At 34.8% G+C, this 20,450-nt stretch overlaps 3 protein-coding genes across 9 annotated transcripts; 1 reads left to right on the forward strand and 2 right to left on the reverse strand.

The window, feature by feature from the left end:
• Positions 1 to 1,459: 1,459 nt before the first annotated feature.
• Positions 1,460 to 6,376, reverse strand: LOC103980632 (SKP1-like protein 1). The gene is made up of 2 exons (XM_009397080.3): positions 5,953 to 6,376; positions 1,460 to 1,811 (listed from the first exon to the last, which is right to left on the reverse strand). The coding sequence occupies exons 1-2, from the start codon at positions 6,259 to 6,261 to the stop codon at positions 1,638 to 1,640; spliced, it is 483 nt and encodes a 160-aa protein (XP_009395355.2). The 5' UTR covers positions 6,262 to 6,376; the 3' UTR covers positions 1,460 to 1,637.
• A 1,813-nt stretch (positions 6,377 to 8,189) lies between these two features.
• LOC135635876 (probable protein phosphatase 2C 60) lies at positions 8,190 to 17,062 on the forward strand. Of its 2 annotated transcripts, none has more exons than XM_065147293.1 (5): positions 8,190 to 8,581; positions 8,829 to 9,268; positions 11,765 to 12,132; positions 13,576 to 13,812; positions 16,571 to 17,062. In XM_065147293.1, the coding sequence occupies exons 2-5, from the start codon at positions 8,950 to 8,952 to the stop codon at positions 16,820 to 16,822; spliced, it is 1,176 nt and encodes a 391-aa protein (XP_065003365.1). In that variant the 5' UTR covers positions 8,190 to 8,581; positions 8,829 to 8,949; the 3' UTR covers positions 16,823 to 17,062. The 2 variants fall into 2 exon arrangements, with proteins under 2 accessions (XP_065003365.1, XP_065003364.1); XM_065147292.1 differs by having other exon boundaries at positions 8,855 to 9,268.
• Positions 17,063 to 17,519: 457 nt separating this feature from the next.
• On the reverse strand, positions 17,520 to 20,039 carry LOC135581936 (3-hydroxyacyl-[acyl-carrier-protein] dehydratase, mitochondrial-like). 6 transcript variants are annotated; one of them, XM_065149946.1, is made up of 4 exons: positions 19,686 to 20,039; positions 18,945 to 19,072; positions 18,759 to 18,874; positions 17,520 to 17,849 (listed from the first exon to the last, which is right to left on the reverse strand). In XM_065149946.1, exons 1-3 carry the CDS (start codon positions 19,983 to 19,985, stop codon positions 18,778 to 18,780), a joined length of 525 nt encoding a protein of 174 aa, XP_065006018.1. In that variant the 5' UTR covers positions 19,986 to 20,039; the 3' UTR covers positions 17,520 to 17,849; positions 18,759 to 18,777. The 6 variants fall into 6 exon arrangements, with proteins under 6 accessions (XP_065006018.1, XP_065006019.1, XP_065006017.1 ...); XM_065149947.1 differs by having other exon boundaries at positions 17,520 to 17,815; positions 19,686 to 20,038; XM_065149945.1 differs by having other exon boundaries at positions 17,520 to 17,852; positions 19,686 to 20,038.
• Positions 20,040 to 20,450: the final 411 nt, after the last annotated feature.

The following is a 20,450-nucleotide window of genomic DNA, read 5'->3' on the forward strand; positions in this document are numbered from 1 at the left end:
TTGTGGAGAAAATCTTGCTCGAATCAGTTTTCCTTACACAAGAATAGTAATCTAAGCTTAAGCTTTGCTTTCTACAATTGATTGTTCAGTTAAATCTTTTTTTTTAAGATGAAAAAATTACTACATTAAATGATGTACATGATGTTCACACGCATCATTCGCATATCAATGTTGTTTAGTTAATGATCAGATGGCATTTATTTATTATTATAGTTTTATTTTTTATGTTGTATTAAAATAAAAAAATAATTTTTATGTAAATCAAATACTTAGATTTAGTTTAATGATGTGGACCTTTTGATGTTATCTGTTCAGTGATCCGTAAGACATCGTCGTTTTTAACTTTTTGGTAAGTAGAATCCTATCCTCTTACATATAAAATATAATATAAAATATATTTTTATATTTTATATAGTGGATTACATTTTAAGATACAACATGAGACTTATATTTAATAAGTAGATTCATAGTTTCTAACTTTTTCCGATCTATCAATTATTTTTCTTAGATATAGAAACTAAATACAAAAAATATCAAAAGTAAAACCATGAGACAAGTGCGCGTTCGTGTTTGATTAATATGGGTTGTACGACTTCAATCCCCACACGCTAGCATATACTTACGCACGTGTTCACACGCACCCGTGCATGCATGCACGTGCACCGACGTTAACACACGCACACTAATACATCGACACGTCGATACACACAGGCGCCCGCACGTGCACACGAACGTCCATGCACACCCACACGTACACGCATGAACACACGTGCGCATACGCATACGTGCACACACGTACCCACACATGTAAATGCATACGCTACACAGACACTCTCTCAGCTGATCCACCGCGTTGTAGCTCCGAATCTGGGAAACCTCCAGTGTACCACGCGGCAATCCTCGTATAAAATGGCAGACAAGGCCACCAGAATGTAAAAGAATCCAGTCCCCAAGTTTGGTTCAGCAACTTGTCGATAAATATTGATATGAGGGTTACATTGATACACCATAGTATTGTCAATTCAGTATTATTCGATATATATCATAAATTATATTATTCGATATATATCATACTAATAATTAATCGATAGTCCAATAAAAAAAATCATAAATGGATAATATTGATATATATAATAAATTATATTATTTAATATATATTATTAATAGTTAATCGTGATACACCGATATAGACCGATAAGAGGAATCATGAATGGATACTACACAACTCGAACAGAAATTGACACGGCGACTCTTCCAAATCAATCTCGAACAGAAATTGACACGGGGACCCTTCCAAATCAATCGCTAGTACATCTGCCACAGCTGCTGCCGCAATTCAATCGCTTGTTTCTAATAGCAGACGCAAAGGAGAAGCCTCATATATATAACTGAGGTCTTTAAGCACGTCTCACGCTCGCCACAAGCAACGAAATAACCAATTTTCTAGAGAAACACAAGGTTGAGAGTGAAAAGCCAGTGTCTTTGGGTGATCATTCGGTTTCCAATCTTACATACAACACATAAAAGTCGGACATCAACCACAAGGTTATTAGCCAAGTACAAAACTAACCCTAATAGATCCACCACCACATGGGAATAAAAGAAGATTAAGATGTCTGAAGGACTGCAATAAGCCATCACTCGAAAGCCCATTGATTCTCCCTCCGAACCTCTTCCTCTTCCTCAGGCGTGAAGTCGTTCTTGATGTTGAAGGTTTTGCGGATCTCCTCTGGGGTCTTGCCCTTGATCATGTCGGCCACAGTCTGGCAAGTCAAATCCAGCAGGCCCTTTATGTTTAGATAATTTGCAGCCTGAGTGAACCACAAGATCATTAAGACAAAAAGGTAAATTGTGACTATAAATACGGGGATAAGATAGTTGTTGGCAGGTGATCTGTTTGGATAAAACTTAACATTTAGTTTAATGATGCTTAATTTTCCAATTGAGAGAAAAAGAAACCAGAACTGAGTTTCATCTGGTATGGGTACATCAACTACAAAAAAGAATGCATGATAATTAGAAATCTTAAGGTTCCAAGCATATATAAGCATGAAAACTGAGTTTCATCAGGTATAGATACATCCAACTACAAAAGAGAATGCATGAGAATAAGAAATCTTAAGGTTCCGATCGTATAAGCTTGAGGTAATCCACGTGGACCAAAATATGCATGGACAAGCCAAAAATCATATACATGATATATGTACCATAAGAAAGCAGAAAACGAAGTGTATGTAAGAATGCAGAAAGGCCCATATTTCTCAGTCGCTGCAAGCTTGCAACACAATCTGGATAGGAACTTCAACAGCAATTGCAAATAATTCCCATTTGGCTACCACACTTGGATAAGTAGGCCAGTGGTCCGGCCCTTGAAAATGCTTGAAATGTCCATGCACACCACACTTGGATACTTCCTTGCATATGTTTGCTTCAAAACATAATAGGATTCTTATGCCATTGACACATTATAAGTGTATTGCACACATGCAGGATGTTTATAACATCCATTTAAGGCTTCAGGACGTCTTAGAAATTGACAATATGCACAAACGTGGTATTCCAAACTATCCTTTGTGCACTCATGGAGCAGACTAACCCCTAATAACATCAGGAGGTAGTCAGCTCAGAGAATAAGATATCCTAAAAGTAGGTGTGGCTTAGTGCTAGAGGCATAAATAAGTCCAGGCAATCAACAAACAACATTTTCTTATCTGATTAGGACTCCAAAGGCTTAGATCAGAGGTTGTATGATCATACCTGGAGTAAATCTTAACGAGTAGAATAGCACATGATATGGGCAAGGCCATCAAGTATATTTATCTTCATATGTTTTTGTAATTATCTATGTTATATAACATAGGCAACTTATGATCATGATATACGAGCTTACAAAAAGCAGACTGACCATTTCAAACACAATCTATATGGAATGGACAGCTTATTGCATGGAGCTCCAGCTTATGTGAGATTTATGGAGGCTCAATGTACATAGCCTTATCGCTAGACATACTTAGGCCATTTTCGTGAAGCTTAAGAAGACAATTCATACTCAAAAGCACTAGAAGACTTATGAAGATCATTACATACTACACCTATATAATACATTAGCGTAAACTATGTACTGATGGTACAAGAGTCAACAAATGTTGGTATCAAGTAGACACAACATATACACAAAAGAACAAGGTTTGGCATCAGTTGCATTTACAAAATAATTTTAAAAGACCCTAAGCAAGGTTGCTAAAATGCATTGGCAATTAGAGACAGCAATCTCGTAAAAGGTGTAGGCAAAAGGTATAAGCATGTAGGCAAACATCTAGGACAAAGTTTTGTTCTAAATGAGGTCTATGTGGCTATACATAGAGTCACGTATGCATATGTGATCATATGACCTACCTGCATCAGGCTGTGTGGCCATAACGAGCAATGTTATTTTATATGCGAAGTCTATCATGCATATGTGAATTACGTAAGTATGAAAATGTAATCACATATGTGGTTCACATTTTCTTTTTGTTGATATTGTTTCAAATCTTATATATGATCCATGATAATATGACGTTATCACGTAGACATTTGATCACTTCTTATAACTTAGCAATTCAACAAGTTCCTAAAGAGCATAATGACATCATATACATTATTATTTTGGTCTTAGCATATATTTACCTATTAATATGCTTGATCATATACTTATATTTATACTCGTGATATTATTTAAATATTTTAGTTGAACTGCACCTGGTGTTTCATATGCTTTCATATACCACACACATGTTATGTGGTGCCAACCACCCACATATTGGGATGGTTTTCTAAAACATCAAGAAAAAAGCCTAAACATAATATACATTTATACATATGTATAAAAAATTCATGTGCAGATTAGTAATCCATAAGTTCCCAATAGACACATGATATATCATATGTACTACTCTTGCAATAACTTTTCTATTAAGGTTATACAAGACGGAGTTCTTATTCATTGTTGCATATTGGCTTTTCTTGTTGGAATATACAAAAAATAAGATACAAACCTAACTAGAAAGGAAGAACAATAAAAGCATATTATACAATCAAGATGGATGTCATTCATCGTTACTAAAAGACACGCATGACAACAAGATCTGACAAGCCCAGATATTGTTTATCTGTTCACTGAGATATAGTAAAACTGTTTTTACTTGTCACAGAAGACTGAAAATGAAGCATTCTCAAAACTACAGATATCTTCATGCCTTTCATAGTTTCATCACTTCCATGTACTTTGAGCCAGAGGATAGTCCAATGCACAAGTCTCTGGATAATGTGGGGATTGGGGAAAGTTAATATGTGTGGCCTTAACCTTATGTGAAGAGTTTTATTTCTATGGTTTGAAACTATGTCATCCAAGTCACAATAAAGCAGCCTTATTGGAGCACCAAGAGCCGCCCCTCAGCCAAATTCCAATACCTTAACTGATAATTATTTGTAATTTTGTAACAAATGATTCTTAAGGGTGAGCTTGTGGGCCTAGGTGGCTGTCCAGGCCTCAAGTACTCAAGCAATTGCTTGAGTAAGAACTTTTAAATGGACAATGAACTACCAATGATCACCTAACGACTAGCGATCAGTCATCGATCTTGAGGTCTATAGATCCATGATCCTTTTGAGCTTCATTACTGAATATTGCTAATAATAGATTTGCAATCTGTAGTCAACCAAAAACTTCTAATGATCAACGTTAATACGCTGTTATTTACTGGTTCACAATATACCAACGGCAAGTGATTGCTGGTTCAACGATTGCCAAGTTACAGGTGCACAAACTCCAATAGTTGATGCCCTGTCAACCATCTAACAATCCACCAATGACTAGTAATCTACTAATTGATCTATGAATAATAGTCAAGCTAATCACATCGAGAAAGGAAAAGAAAACAAAGATTCAAATATAAACATAGTCAGAAGTCCAGTCATATTAACTTCACAAAAAAAAAAGGGGGGGAAAAAGTGCTTTTGTTGGTCATTCACAACAATCTTAAATGATTTCCCATCCAAGCAGACTAAACATGAAACAATGTTGGCAAAACAAGAAGCTCCACATTAGTCTTCTCTCCCCCAAAAAAGCTAATCATCAGTCTTTAATGTCACTGTAAATATATTGTCAAGAAATAATTCCAAAATTGCATTTGAGCTACCGACAAATTATAGAACCTTCTAGGACATCTTTCCAACAAGAAGTAGGATAAAAAAATATGACTTTGCAACTTTCATTGGGAAAAAGAATAATAATGACACTAAAATAGCAGAAAAATGGAAACCTAAGGCAGCATGGGACCATAAGTGGCAAACCATTAAATAAAACTCAACATCATTAGGCGCCAATGTAAGTGGACATAAGTGGACATCTTTCCAACAAGAAGTAGGATAAAAAAATATGACTTTGCAACTTTCATAGGGAAAAAGAATAATAAGGACACTAAAATAGCAGAAAAATGGAAACCTAAGGCAGCATGGGACCATAAGTGGAAAACCATTAAATAAAACTCAACATCAATAGACTCCAATGTAAACACAATAAATGACCCAAATATGCTAGTACTTCATGAATACACAACCAAATTAATTTCCCGACTACACTATTATTCATTATATATTTATATCAAATCTCGTTAATTTGTCAGGAAAAAACTGATAATGATAATTTTCTTCAAAATCAACACATTTCCATGCGAACAAACACATTAGACTTATCCTACATTTATTGTCAGCCATAAATAATCTCTCCTGCAGCCAAAACAAACTAAAACAAAATGAATAGCAAAACGAGTAGTAAGTATCTCCAAGATCGTCGATCGTCAATTAAACGTGTATACATATAGACCAAACCGAATCCATCAGTAGAACACAACCAACGAAAAAGACAAGAAAAAAACAATAACAAAAGGGGGAAAGAATCAAAGATCTCACCAGGATGAGATCGAAGAGGGTGGCCTGATCGACCTTCACAAACTCGGCGTCCCAGGACTTGAGCTCCTCGTCGGCGAGCTTGGAGGCGTCGTCGGGGGACTTGGAGGAGGCGGCGGCGGAAGCGTCGACGTGCTTCTTGCAGTACTCGATCACCTTGGCGAGGATCTTGGAGGTAACGTTGGGAAGCGGGATGCCGTTCTCGGCGCAGTCATCCTCGATCATGTGCTTGATGGTCTGCGACTCCATGGCTACCGCCTCGTCGACCTCGAACACCTCACCGTCCGAGCTCTTGAGCGTGATCGTCTTCATGGTCGCTGCGGTGTAGGACCGAGGTCGGAGGCAAAGGATCACGCAGGAGGAAGAAGGAGAAGAGGAAGCCCTAAGTTGACCGCTCAAGTGATAATGGCCCAAAGAAAAATAAGGCTTTCGAACATGTGATTCTATCTGCAGATTCTAATCGAGTCGCTCACTTTTCTCGAGCGGATTCCCACAAACTTTTCCACCCTTCATTTCTCTCTCTGTCGTATTTGATAAAATGATAAAAATATTTTTCAAAATAGATGGATAATTTATCGATTTTTAAAAAAACATATTTCGTTTTTTTACCAAAAAATATTTTTTTTTAAAAATTGATAATATTTTTTTTATTCCGAATGGATCGGATCGAATTTTATTGAATATGAGAGTATAAATAAGGTATTTTTAATCAAATTGATCTAAATTTCTCGACAACTACAAAATATGATTATGAAATATTTAATATTATTTTTTAATACTTTTGGGTTGTTTCGATAATGGAGTGTAACTCATTGAAATGTCAAAAAGTCTTTTCATATAAAATTATGATGATTAATTTTTAAAAATAAAATATTTTGATTAAATACGTGATCGAATATAACCCTGAGTGTAACTCGATTATAACTTGATGAGTGTTACTCTTTGAATCTTATCAAATCTTTTCTAAAATTATTGAGTGAGATGCTAATATGTTTAGTATTATTATTATTTTGTATAAATTTAAAATTATGATTAAATTTAAAAAAAAATATATTTTTATTTTAAATATGTGATTCGAGTATAACTCAAATATAATCTAAGTATAACTTGAGTGTAACTCGATTTGGTTTGGTTCATCCAAAAATAATTGATTCAATTAAAAAATTTGAGTCAAAAGGATAATCATCATCTTTTTATGATTTAAGTGAGAGTATTTTAATAAAAAATTATGAAAATATCTTCTCGTAAAATCTCATTAGTAGAAATTTTCTTGATAAAATTTTAAAAAATAAATGATATTTTTAAATAAAAATTTCTTGCTATAAATATAGATTGATGCCGTATAGTATTATTATATTTATAAGTTAATAATAATATTTTAATTAATAAAAATAAAAAAATAATTTTTTAAAAAATATTAATATTAAAATATCGATAAAATATAATGTTAAATTAATTTATATTTAGATGTAAAGTTATGTATGTTAACCTCCTACATTAGTGGGAGTCTTGGATACACCATTTATTTATTAAAAAAATAAAAAAAATAAAAAAACATTATTTTTATATATTTTGAATAAAAAAAGTTATATAATTAGGAAGAGAATTATTCATTTATATCGTAGAAATTCTAACCCCGATAGGAAGAGAATGATTCAAATAAAGAGATATACTTTATCATAGTTCTAAGCTCAAATCTCATTTTCATCATATATCTTATACAATAAAAATAAAAAAAATAAAAAAACAAAATAGGAAATTCAAAATGTCAAACAACCGATCAACACATTCAACATAGTTCAGCAACAAATCAGTAACCACAAAACACAAGGAAAAGAAATGTCGACTTTCTACGTATGACAAATAAACTAACTATACATATTTTGTAATCATGATGTGATCTTTATTTTATTTAGGTAATCCAAACATGTTTCTTCATCAGCGCCAAACAGACCGTCCATGTCATACACACGTGTGATGACATTGACCAATGCAACGTTATCATCGTATCACATGTGTACTTGAAATTGGCGGATGGGAAGTTGCTGTCATCACACACGTGTACTGCTCGATGGTCTGATAAGATCCAGTCTGGTCCAATTCGAATTTATTGTGGAGATAATTAATCTATGATTAAGCCAAAAAAAGGGTTGGAAAAAGTTATAATTCCCTTTTTGCCCTTCCACCGATGCCAAAATTTCCCCATCGCCTTTCCTAAATGACCCTACCTCTCTGGCATTTGGTCTTTGGACTGAAGCGGTAGAGTCTCGGAGAGGGAGACATCGACCCGATCTGCCGACTGAGGCCAAGTGCGATCCTCCTCCTCTTCGATCCTCGGAAAAGCCAACGCATTCCCAGATCTGAGGCGTTTCGGAGGCGATTCCGGTCAGAAAGGAGGGTTTCTTTTGTGACGGATCCCTCTCTGACGCGTCGGATTTGGGGTGATTCTTTAGGGGCGATTGCTTGTGGACTGACTTGGTGGAATTCGGGTTGGAGCCGACGGGAAGATTGTGCTGGTGAGGAACAGTGGCAAGATTGTCTTGCGCACGAAGGGGAAGTGGGATTCTGATCTCGCGTCTTGATTCGATCTGATTCGGGGAAAGAGATCGACCTTGCTGGATTTCCTTGGAAGGTAACCGAAGGAATATTAAATTTTGCTTCTTCTTTTGGATTCTTCTGTTGCGTCTCCGCGTCTTGTTGATTTTGTAATCTAGATCAGCTAAATGGAAAAGACATAAAAAGTCATGCGCGTACTTTTGTCTAGCTCTGTCTGAAGCTTCCTTGTTCAAATTGAGAAGTAAAGCTTAGTTTTTCTTGTACTCTACCGATATTCGGTATCTTTAGCTGCTTCTTCTCGCTGCTGATTCTGCTTTATCTATATCCTCTATTTTGCAACTTAATCCAGAGTACAAGGAAAGGGTTGGGTCTTTCAATTTGGGAGAGCAGATTGGAACAGGATAGATGCTGAAAACACAAACGTGGGCTTATATGAGATGAGGGATGTTTGCGAAGTTGATGAACATATTGAAGGCCTGCTGGCAGCCATCATCCAATAGTTATGCCCACACAAGCTCTGATTTGGTTGGTCGACAGGATGGGCTTCTTTGGTACAAGGACTGCGGGCAGCATGTTTACGGCGAGTTCTCCATGGCTGTGGTACAAGCTAACAATTTGCTTGAGGATCAGAGCCAGATTGAGTCAGGGCCTCTGAGCTCGCTTGAATTTGGCCCATATGGTACTTTTATCGGTGTTTACGATGGGCACGGTGGTCCTGAAACTTCCCGTTATGTCAATGAGCATCTCTTCCAGCATCTGAAAAGTAAGTTCTGGAGTCAGAATTTGCATGATTCGATCTTGCAGATATTGTTTTGCTCATTTTGTTTTAAAACACTATTGACTACTCAAGCATTAGGTACTTCAGTCTTTTAGATATAGATTTGTCATACTTCTATTATGACGTGCAATTGTTTTAAACACAATTTCCGTTGAAAACCATGTACAATGCATCTCCTATGTATTAATAAATGGGAAATTTGATTCCGGAATTTTGCAAGCTACTTTTGACAGATAACAGTATTTTAGTTTATCCTTTGCAGTTCTATAAATGATATGGTTGTTTTGTTTTATGTGATATGCCAGAAAAATGCCGTTTATGAGATCTTGAGTCTCTTTGTGGACCCAGAGATTGCTATTTGATCATGAAGTTTTGAGACGTGCCCCACCTTATACTAGTGGTACACCCATAGCAAAGTGGACCCTAGTATACTAACCAATACAGATTACTATGAGTTTGGTGTATGTCAGTGAAAGTCCATTTTTTGTACAGGCTCAACTAGACCAAATGCATTGCTTGTTCGACTCCTGAGTTTGCCTATTTACATCATGCTATGTGCATTTAGTCCACAAATTGACTACATGGATCCGTATTGAGACTATGTTATATATAAATACTACTTTATTGCTTTTGTCCATGGATTACCAGCCTTTGATATTACTTGATGTGGTTCCAGGCTTACATGTAGACTTGTATAATTTTAAATGCTTGATATACAGTGTGCCAAAATATATAAAATGAATCAAGATTTTCTTTTTCACTCATTAAATTGTCATGTACCTTGTTTTGTTAAGATAGTATTCTCATGATACATTGTTATGAGTGAAAGCCTTGGCACAATAGCAAGTTTGCTCCTTTAGGACTTGGTTGATCAAGATTCAAGTTATGAAAATAATTTCTTAGCTTGTAAAGGGAATTTGCATTTGTTGATCGTCTTTGACTCGGGAGACTTATGCATTGGAACCACCTTTCTTCTTTTTAAACTCCTGATACTTCATTATGGTTCTAAATGATACATATCATCGTCATGCTTGCCATAGATGATACATTTTTTTTTAGAATATTATAGATGGTGCAGTATTATTCAGAACCATAAAACACAAACAACAAGTTGCAATTTCTAAGTATTTGGAGTGAGCTACATGAATCTTTTCCCTCTATTGAGCTTTGTATATACTATGTATCATTATCTCAAATTAAATTAAGAGCAACCAAATATTTTTTTAATAATTTCTATTATAATCTTCTCACATCTCCCTCTACCTCTTCTTGCACCACTAGTACTAATCGACTCATTTTGTCTAACCGCAGCATTTACATGTCTCCTTTAAACCATACCTTTGTCATTTTAGATGCTTTTCTATCATTTTATCTTCTATTGAGGCTTCACCTTATTATTCATAAATAAAAAAATATTCTTGTCAACTCTATTTAAAATATTTGTATATATATATATATATATACATGTATATATATATATATATATACATGTATATATATATATATAAATATATAAATATATAAATATATAAATATATAAATATATAAATATATAAATATATAAATATAAATAAAATATATATATATATGTGTGTGTGTATACATGTATATATATACACACATAAATACATATACACACACACACACACACACACACACACACACACACACATATATATATATATACACATACATATATATATATATACACATACATACACATATATATATGTATATATATATATATATGTATATGTATATGTATGTATATATATATGTATACATATATGTATACATATACACATACATATACACACACATACATATATATATATATACACACACACATATATATACATATATACACACACACACACACACACACACACATATATAGCCACCCAACATGTGGATCTATAAAAAAACACTTAAGATCCTATCCATAAAAACCACTCCGCTTTTACTCTATAACAATATCTTCATCAAAATCTCCAATATGTTTAATGACAGATTTAAGATACCTATACTTATCGGAGCTTGTTTGTTCATCGTAACTACATTTTCAGAAAAAAATACTTTTCATATATTCCTTGTTAATCTTACTCCTACTTAATCTAAACCTCTGGTTTTATGATTTTTCTCCATAATTTGAGTATAAAATTAATTCCATTTAAACTCACATGAACTAAAACATTATCACTGGTAAATAACATCCACCATCTGATCTATACTGTAATGATTAGTAATTTATTTGTCACCTAATATTTGATGTAATCTTATATGATATGCTATGGTATTGATACCACACTGTTCCAAGTAAAGATTGTAGGTCCAATATGTGAAATGACAATCCTTGCTTGGACAAGATAGTAAAAGTTATTTTAACTTTCTTGTTCCCTTTTGAGAGAATCACTTTATTGTAAATGCATTCATGATCCTGTTTACATCTGCAAGATTGAAATAGAAGTGTTCTTTTGGCAGGATTTGCATCAGAGCAGCAATCCATGTCAGCTGATGTAATACGAAAAGCATACCAAGCAACGGAGGAGGGGTTTATCTCCCTGGTGACAAAACAGTGGCCTGTAAAACCTCAGATTGCATCTGTTGGTTCATGCTGTCTAGTTGGTGTAATCTGTGGTGACATGCTGTATATAGCTAATCTTGGGGACTCACGTGTTGTTTTAGGGAGATTAGTCAAAGCAACTAGAGAAGTTTTGGCTGTTCAACTGTCAGCAGAGCACAATGTAGGAATTGAATCTGTGAGGAAAGAATTACAGTCAATTCACCCTGATGATAGACAAATTGTTCTGTTAAAGCACAATGTTTGGCGTGTGAAGGGCCTAATCCAGGTGCACAAGATACAAATATATGACATGTTTTGTGTTTTATTTACATACATATGACAGTGGAAGATTCTTCAACATAATTCTTTATCTATATATGCTTCACTAATTTACATACATGTGACAGAACAAAGATTACTCAACATAATTGTTTAGCTATATATGCTTGGCCAATTCTTCAACATGTTATGGTTGCACCAAGGGTTCGTTCACATTTATTGAAACTTCTGTGATAAGCAAATATAACTTATGAATGATAGGCACTAATAGGCAATATTTAATTTGGCTTTCATTCTCTGCATGATTAAGGATTGCATCATTTTCTTAAGTGTCCATTTTCCATGTGTTGCATTGTTACATTTTAAGAGCTAGTCATTTCCCTTTTGTTATCTTCCTAGAAAACTAATTATCTACTGCCCTGCCCCTTAGATAGGAAAGATTATAATGTAATCATAAAATCAATCGTGCTTTATAGGTTGGCAAGTCAGTAGTTAACAACAAAGAAGCCATAATTCCCAACTATCTGCATCTGATTACATCCATGTTTTCCCACCATGGGCTCTTAAGGGTTGTATTGCTAGTTGAATAATGAGCCATCATGTCCTTGAATGCATATTTCAACTACCTCTTGTTATACTACTTGGATGAGCTCAACTAACTAGTGCAAGAATACATCTTTTTTATCAAGTTTGAATCCCCTTAAATGGTTTTCCTCATGTTAGCCTCAGTTGGTAGTACTATATCCTGCAGTTCATAAATTCAAATATTTCTTTTTCTGTTTGTTCTAATAATTGCATACACCTATCTCAAAAACATTATCTCAATGAGATTATATATATATATGTGTGTGTGTGTGCACCCAACACTTAGATCTACCAAGTAGGGATTCCCACTGTATTTATGATTTCTTTTGTCAGATAGCCACATGACAATCAAACACTACTAACATATTCAAAAAATTTAATATTGCAGACATGAGGATGTTTTGATGATTGGGATAAATGTGTAAACTCTTTAAAGCAATTTGGACATATGCAAGGGAGGACATATAAATGCATCATAAAAATAGCTGAATAAATTTAATTTAATGGTGTTAAGAGAGTTAGAGCAAGTCCAAATAAAACTTAATTAGTTAGGGTTTTGATGATACTTGAATTATTTAGCGACATCGCCCTTAATTTAGCTCTTATCCTAGTTAGTTGTGGACACAAAATTTTCTATTCATGATATTAGTACATAACATTCTTTGTCTTATCACTACCCTACAAATGATGCCTGATATCATATATATTTGATAAAACACTTCGACAGTTGTGATCTGAGTATCAATTTTGTGCTATCTATTCTGTATAATTAATCCAATATTCAGTTTTCATTTCTTAATACCAGATTTTCTTTTTGCTTTTCATTTTCCTTGCTTCATTCAACTCAACAGCATGTCTATTTCAGGTCTGTAGGTCAATTGGTGATGTATACCTTAAAAAGGCAGAATTTAACCGTGAACCATTACATGTGAAGTTCAGACTCCGTGAACCTTTCAAGAAACCTATCCTGAGTTCAGAACCATCAATCACTGTTCATTCACTTCAACCTCAAGATCAATTCCTTATATTTGCATCTGATGGGCTTTGGGAGCATCTAAGTAATCAAGAAGCTGTTGATATTGTTCAAAACAACCCTCGCGGTGTAAGTTCTATATATCATCCCCTCATTGTATTGTTCATTTCTTGAAGTAATTGCTGTCTTTTACATTTTGTTGATTTGATTTTAAAGAAGTTGGGACGACCTATATCGATTTTTTTTATTAGAAAAAATTCATAATTTCATGACAACTCATCAACTGAATACTTGTTGAAATAAGTGTTTGGTGAACTGTTTCATGTGTATGCATCAGGTTCAATGTGTCTTTTATGTTTAAAAAATTTAGGAGAATTTGGTATACTTGCTGTGTGATTCAGGTCATTTTATATTGTCTAGGCTCATATAATTTGAGTGCAACCACTGGTTGCATTTCTTATGTCTAGGAATTTAGGGGTTGCACCAAACTAGGATGATTGTATATGGTTCTTGGTTGACTTTCTTCTCAGTGCTAAACACCTAAGTGCGTTGATTTTTCTTTATGCTACTGGTTTATTTAGAATATATTCTAACATCATACATTGTTTTCTTAATACATATTTGTTCTTTTCTATAATATAATAATATATAAGTAAATAAATTAATAAACTAGTCTAGGTTCATTTTAAATGATTGATTTTCCTAGTCACATTAAGTATAAATCAACAGGCAAGAAGATTATATTTCAGTGCAGGAGCAAGTGTTAAGTGTCAATTCATGTGAGATTTTGCAGTAGCACTAAGAATTTGGATTCTATGCCCTTTTAGAAGTGCTTTCAGTGATCATTACAAAAATAAAACTTTATCCTATTGTTCTATGATTGACATGATAGATGAATTTCTTGATAGTACACATGCCCAAAACATATAATCTAATTTGGCTGATCTTGAACCTTCACCTTGCAGTAAATTTGTTTCTTTATGCATTCAGTCTCAGTACCCAACTTCTTGAGCCCTAACACCATTATAGGTTGCCCTGTTTCACAAAAAAATACTCATCATAAACTCTGACAGTTATGGCCTACATATAACTTGAGCAACATGTGAAACAATCTAAATTTAACATGATGCACAAATTTGGACTTGTATCTGAGATACAAATTTTGGTTATATATTTTGAGAGCAAGTTGCTAGAACAAAGGATAACAGGCCTCAGGTACCATTATTAAAATCTCAAATTTTCTTATGTCAGTTTAATTTTAATTTTCTTAGCAAGCAATAAGAACAACTTTGTTGCCATACTCCAACAACAACCTCTGCTGATACAACTATAAATTCCAGTGGGACATTCATCTATATACAAGCTTAATAGCTTTCCAAAAGAAAGTTCACTTCATAAAACAAATTCACTAGTATCTAGAAGTACACAAACTGATATTTGGTTAGAATAAATTTGAGGATCTTTTAGAAAAAGATAATTGAGTAAGTGTTGTGTTCTTCTATGGCTGTTGTTCCAAACATTACACAATGTCAAGATTTTATTGCAAATTTCACAGATCAAAGGTTAACTTAGAAAAAAAAAATGTTTTCAAAAGCATTTTGGCAGGAGCATTGACTTCGTGAAATACTTCTTTGTACTAATTCATCCTGATTTAATAGTTTCCCCTTAACTGCCAAATAATCAAACAGTAGTTGCTTAAGATTCGGCTACTGAACCATATACAGGGTTTGGCCAACCCACTTCAGTTTTATATTCACTATTGTTTTCATATGTTTCCTTCACAAAAGTTTACTGTTATTGGTAAGCAATTAAATTGGTTCATCCACACTACCAGGAATTCTGCGACTTTTTTTGCATAAACCTTGATAAACAGTGTTAATAGCAGGTGCCACAAACCACCTGCATTTACAAAATCATCAGATACTCTTGCTGAGACTGTAAGTTTGAACCTTTGGTAAATTTTCTAAACCTTAGATCAAATAGAGCCACTCTAATTTTCATATGAAGATAATTAAGTAATTACCATTTCCAAAGTGATAGCAGATTTGACCGCTAACCTCACCTCAGGTGAAATTTCTCTCCAAGTCTAGTTCCTATCAATGGGGCATGAAGATCCAAATAAGCACTCTAATTTCTTTCTATTTTTAATCTTCATGTAGTAAATTCATTTTACCAATTAGAAGTGGTTCCTACTGAAAAATAAGCACGACTGCTTAAGGTCAGCAGTTTTATTCCATTCCTCACATCCCTTATACCTAATATTTGTTTATTTGTTTGCTACATAACTCCTTCATTGTAACATACCGTCACATTTCTTTCTATCCGTGCGAAACCATAAGAACCTCCCAGAAATGTGCTGCTCATCTTTAGAAAACTTGTTATGTAATAGGAGTATAGGGCACTGATGCGGTTATAGGCTAAACAGTCTGATCGTGTCAAGTGTACTATTCCATCATAGGTTAAAAATCTGTTAATCCCGCTCTTTGCAGTTAACCTCTCTCTACTCCTTATAATCAGCATAGTGAAGTTACTCGTAATCAATGGTACCCCCTAAATATATCACAGGTACACTTCACTCTACTGAATCAAAGCAAACAGAGTCTGTTTAAAATTTGGAATCTGAAATGGCATTTTCTTTTGTTATTGAATTTTCAAATCAAAGATTTTGATGGATATTTGATTTGTGACATGGATAGGCAACACACGGAGACATCTACAATGTGCATACTAGGATTTTCTATTAATTTAGATAATTAATTGCAGTTCTTTCAATAATTGAGTTACATTTTTGAGCAAAACCTTATGGATTTACCTACCAAGTATTCTACATTGATTTGAATTCACTAACAGTGGGGTCCATGAAATTTCTTCTGCACAAATCCTGCAGGGGAGTGCTCGAAGGCTTGTGAAAATTGCACTTCAGGAAGCAGCTAAAAAACGAGAGATGAGGTATTCTGATCTCACGAAGATTGGTCGTGGAGTGCGTCGGCATTTCCACGACGATATAACGGTTATCGTTGTATTCCTCGACAACAATCTTATTAGCAGGGCCAGCTCGCTCAGGGGCCCCACTCTGTCAGTGAGAGGGGGTGGGATCAATGCGCCATCCAACTCCCTCACTCCCTACACAACACCATGAGATCTCTGCGCTTCTCGGTAGAGCCATCTCAGTGTATTAATCTATATGGTGTACTAAATCAAACCAGACCAACATCCATGATCTTGTCCTCACTTACATAGCCAGAGAAGAGCCTCACAGCACTAGCAATACGTCTGTACTTTTCATCTTTACACTGTAGCATTCCTTTATGCAGAGACTGGTAAACTTTGTATTATGTTTATGAATTTATGAATTTGGGAGGGTGTAATGTTTCAGGCATTGAGGTGGAGCTGACACTACACACTAGGATTTTCCCTCTCTTTCATTTTGTCTTCAGCATGTGTTGGAGTATATCCTTACCTGGTGACATTTCTTATTAATTTGTCTAAGCTACATACATTATATCTCTCCAGCAGATATATATATATATATATATATATATATGGGGATTTAGAGAAGTAGAATTTATATGTAAAACCAGCATCATGTCAAGGAAAATTTAACTGGATAAGCTTTGGTTCATTGGATGATTAGTCGGTCCAATGGTTTGATTCATCAGAATGTCAATAAAATAAAATTATTATATATATATATATATATATATATATATATATTCTTTCTTCTTTTTCTTCCTCTCCTTCCTATACTTCTTCTTTTATCTCCTTTTATTCCCTTCTCTTGTCCTCCTATATCAAATTGAATGATACTTGATGATTTACGCTCTGAACACTTCTATAAGTCCAATACAGTAACCTGGAATTATTTTTGAGAAATACCAAATAAGCAGTCAAGAAAAATACAAAACCGTACGTAGAGTTACAAACAATCAAAGTTTAGTACAAAGTACATTATCCAATATACAACTCAATTTGGAAAGACTGCAAATCCTTGACTGCCTTTGTGGAGGTACTCAACTTCATCAGCTGCAAGATTTATCGCCCAAGGAACTTTTTGTTGATGTCTTATGGACTTTTTATCCACCTGATCGCCCATGTCCTACTGAACTTGTTAGTCTTAATTGCTAGCCATGCTCTGTAATAGGCATAAGTGGATAAGATCTTTCCATCTGCTATAGGATGCAGAAAAAGTTGAGCAATGCAAATAATGTTAGCTATGTTGTTTGGGAAAAATTCTAAGACAAAGATGTTTGAACAAAAAAAATGATGCGTGCCATGTTCACCATGACCAACTTGAATTCTTCAACTCAGAATGACTGAAACATGAGTGTGACGATGCTTAGACTAAGTTTATCAAAGAGGAGTATGGAAGTATATCAGAGAAGATGTTATAGGAAAGTACAACAAATTAGAATAAACGGCATGAACATGTCAAATACCTCAATAGAAACATGAATATGCCAATAATCTAAAAGAACAGCGTATATCCGACCAGATAGCGCAATCTCCAATTTACAATTTTAAATCATGATTAACATTAGGATGCAGACATTGCACATGGTCTAATACTAGTAAGTCTTTGAATTTGTCCATGGTCTTAGATAATTGCTAGAAGCACTTTCAGAAAGCACTAGTTCCGATTGACAAATTTTTCAACGTGATTAACATTAGGGTGAAAGCAATGAAGACAGATTCACACTAGCAAGTAGACAAACAACAAACTCGTAGCATGTGCATTCAAGGAAACATTGATTACTACAACGCTATTGCAATCCCCTAAAAACATCAAAACTGAACTTATTATAATATCCTTTCTAATTACTCTCTACCTCTCTTCTCCCTCCTTTTATCCTATCACTGGCTTTTCTCTCATCCCTTTATCCCTATTTTCTCTCTATTCTCTCTTGGAGATAGAAATCACCATCGAAGAAAGAATGTGCTCGATGTGAGGCATACATCATGCCAAACTTAAATTCTTTACAATTTAAATCAAACATTTAAAGAAATTATGTTCTGCAACTGTGGTATAAACCAGTAGGACGAAACAAGAACCAATGATGATTAATGAAATCATATACCTGTGCATGCGAGTTCTTGTTATTTGCTCAAAGTTAGTGTTGGTATAATAGTTGTTGCTTCCCCCACCACAACAAGAGTGTCCTCATTTGTAAAGCATTTCGTAGTAAACTTCACCCTGTCATAAAAGCAAACAGAGATTTTTAACAAAAGGAGTAAAGCAGAACTCTGAAATTAAGGAAGTCTACGTTGTATCGGACATGTATTTGTTCTTGTATTGCCGCAGATATGTTGCTTGCACTTCAGCAAGAACCTCATCACCAACGTAGACAGGCAACTTAAACGTCAAAGTCTGAGAAACATACGCTGCTCCAGGCTGCACATTTGTAAAAGTAAAACCAATAAGATAAATCTATCACATGAAGAACAAAACAACTACTAAAGAAACCACTTACAAGAAGTGCAAGAATTTTCATTTGAAAATATTGCAGCAGACTATACAATATTCCAAAGCAGCAGACAATACAATTAAGCTTTTGTTATATCTATGTGGGTGTTACACCTAACAATTAATGTACCAGCTTGCATATACCCACTATGTTGACTCAGAAACCCTAGCGGCTCATCTGCCATTACAACCATTGGTGACACAATCTGAGATAGTGCATGTTTAGGCTGATTACAGGGTTACAAACCAGGATTGCTAAAAGTCCCAAAGGATCTTCAGCTCATGTCTCTTTGAACTCCTAACTAAATAAAGGTAAATGGTTATGATCAAAGCTCTCCTTGATGTGAAAAGAGTCAATCTTGTTGCCTCAACACAATAAGCGACAATCAAGAAACAAAAGATGTGTTCGCATGAATTGCTCAACTTTCCAATCAATTTGACTTTCGGAGACCAACACATTAGCCCTTCAGGTGTTCGACAAAGACTCCAGCAGAGAAAAAATACGATCATTTCTCCTAAAGGAAAGACCACAAGGACGTACGAAATGAGAGGCGATGACGGAAGGGAAGAGCGAGGCGACTAGCATGCCGTGGACGACGCGGCCTCCGTGGAAGCCGGCGACGGTGCGGGCGAACGCTTCGTCGAAGTGGACGGGGTTGCGATCGCCGCTCACCTCGGAGTACCGGACCACATCCGACTCAGAGAACCGCCTCGATTCCCGGAGCACGTCGCCGACGCGGAGCAGACGCGCCGTTCCTTCCGCGGAGGAGGAGAAGGGAGAGCAGAAAGAGGCGAGACGAGGAGGAGAGGAGAGGATCCGGACCAAGCGGACGAGTTGCATCGCCGTGGGTAAACTCAAAGCCTCGAGAGAATATGACAATTGACGGCGATGATGGAGGCTCTAAAAATGATCACGATGATCACTCATTGAAGTGCTATTAGGAGAAGAGAATAGGGAATCTAAAAAGAATTTACTAAAAAATATAAATAAAAATCAATTATTTTTAATTTAACTAATAATAATAATTTTTTATATAACTCAACGAGTAAAATAATTTTTAATTTAACTAATAATATATATTTTTTGTTAAACCGAGTATCAAATCCTCATAAATCAATATACTCTTGTAATGATTTGGATTTTCCATGAGTTCATTTTTCTTCCAATTTCTTAATTCTTGTGAATATATTTTGGAGGAGCAAAATTTTATTTTTATTTAATATGACTTTTATGCTCATAAACTCATTATGATTCTTAATGAAAATGATAATTATCTTTTAAAAGCTGATAAATTTGATAGTTTCA

This window comes from Musa acuminata, chromosome BXJ3-4 (genome assembly GCF_036884655.1).
Source record: "Musa acuminata AAA Group cultivar baxijiao chromosome BXJ3-4, Cavendish_Baxijiao_AAA, whole genome shotgun sequence".
Lineage (NCBI taxonomy): Eukaryota > Viridiplantae > Streptophyta > Magnoliopsida > Zingiberales > Musaceae > Musa > Musa acuminata.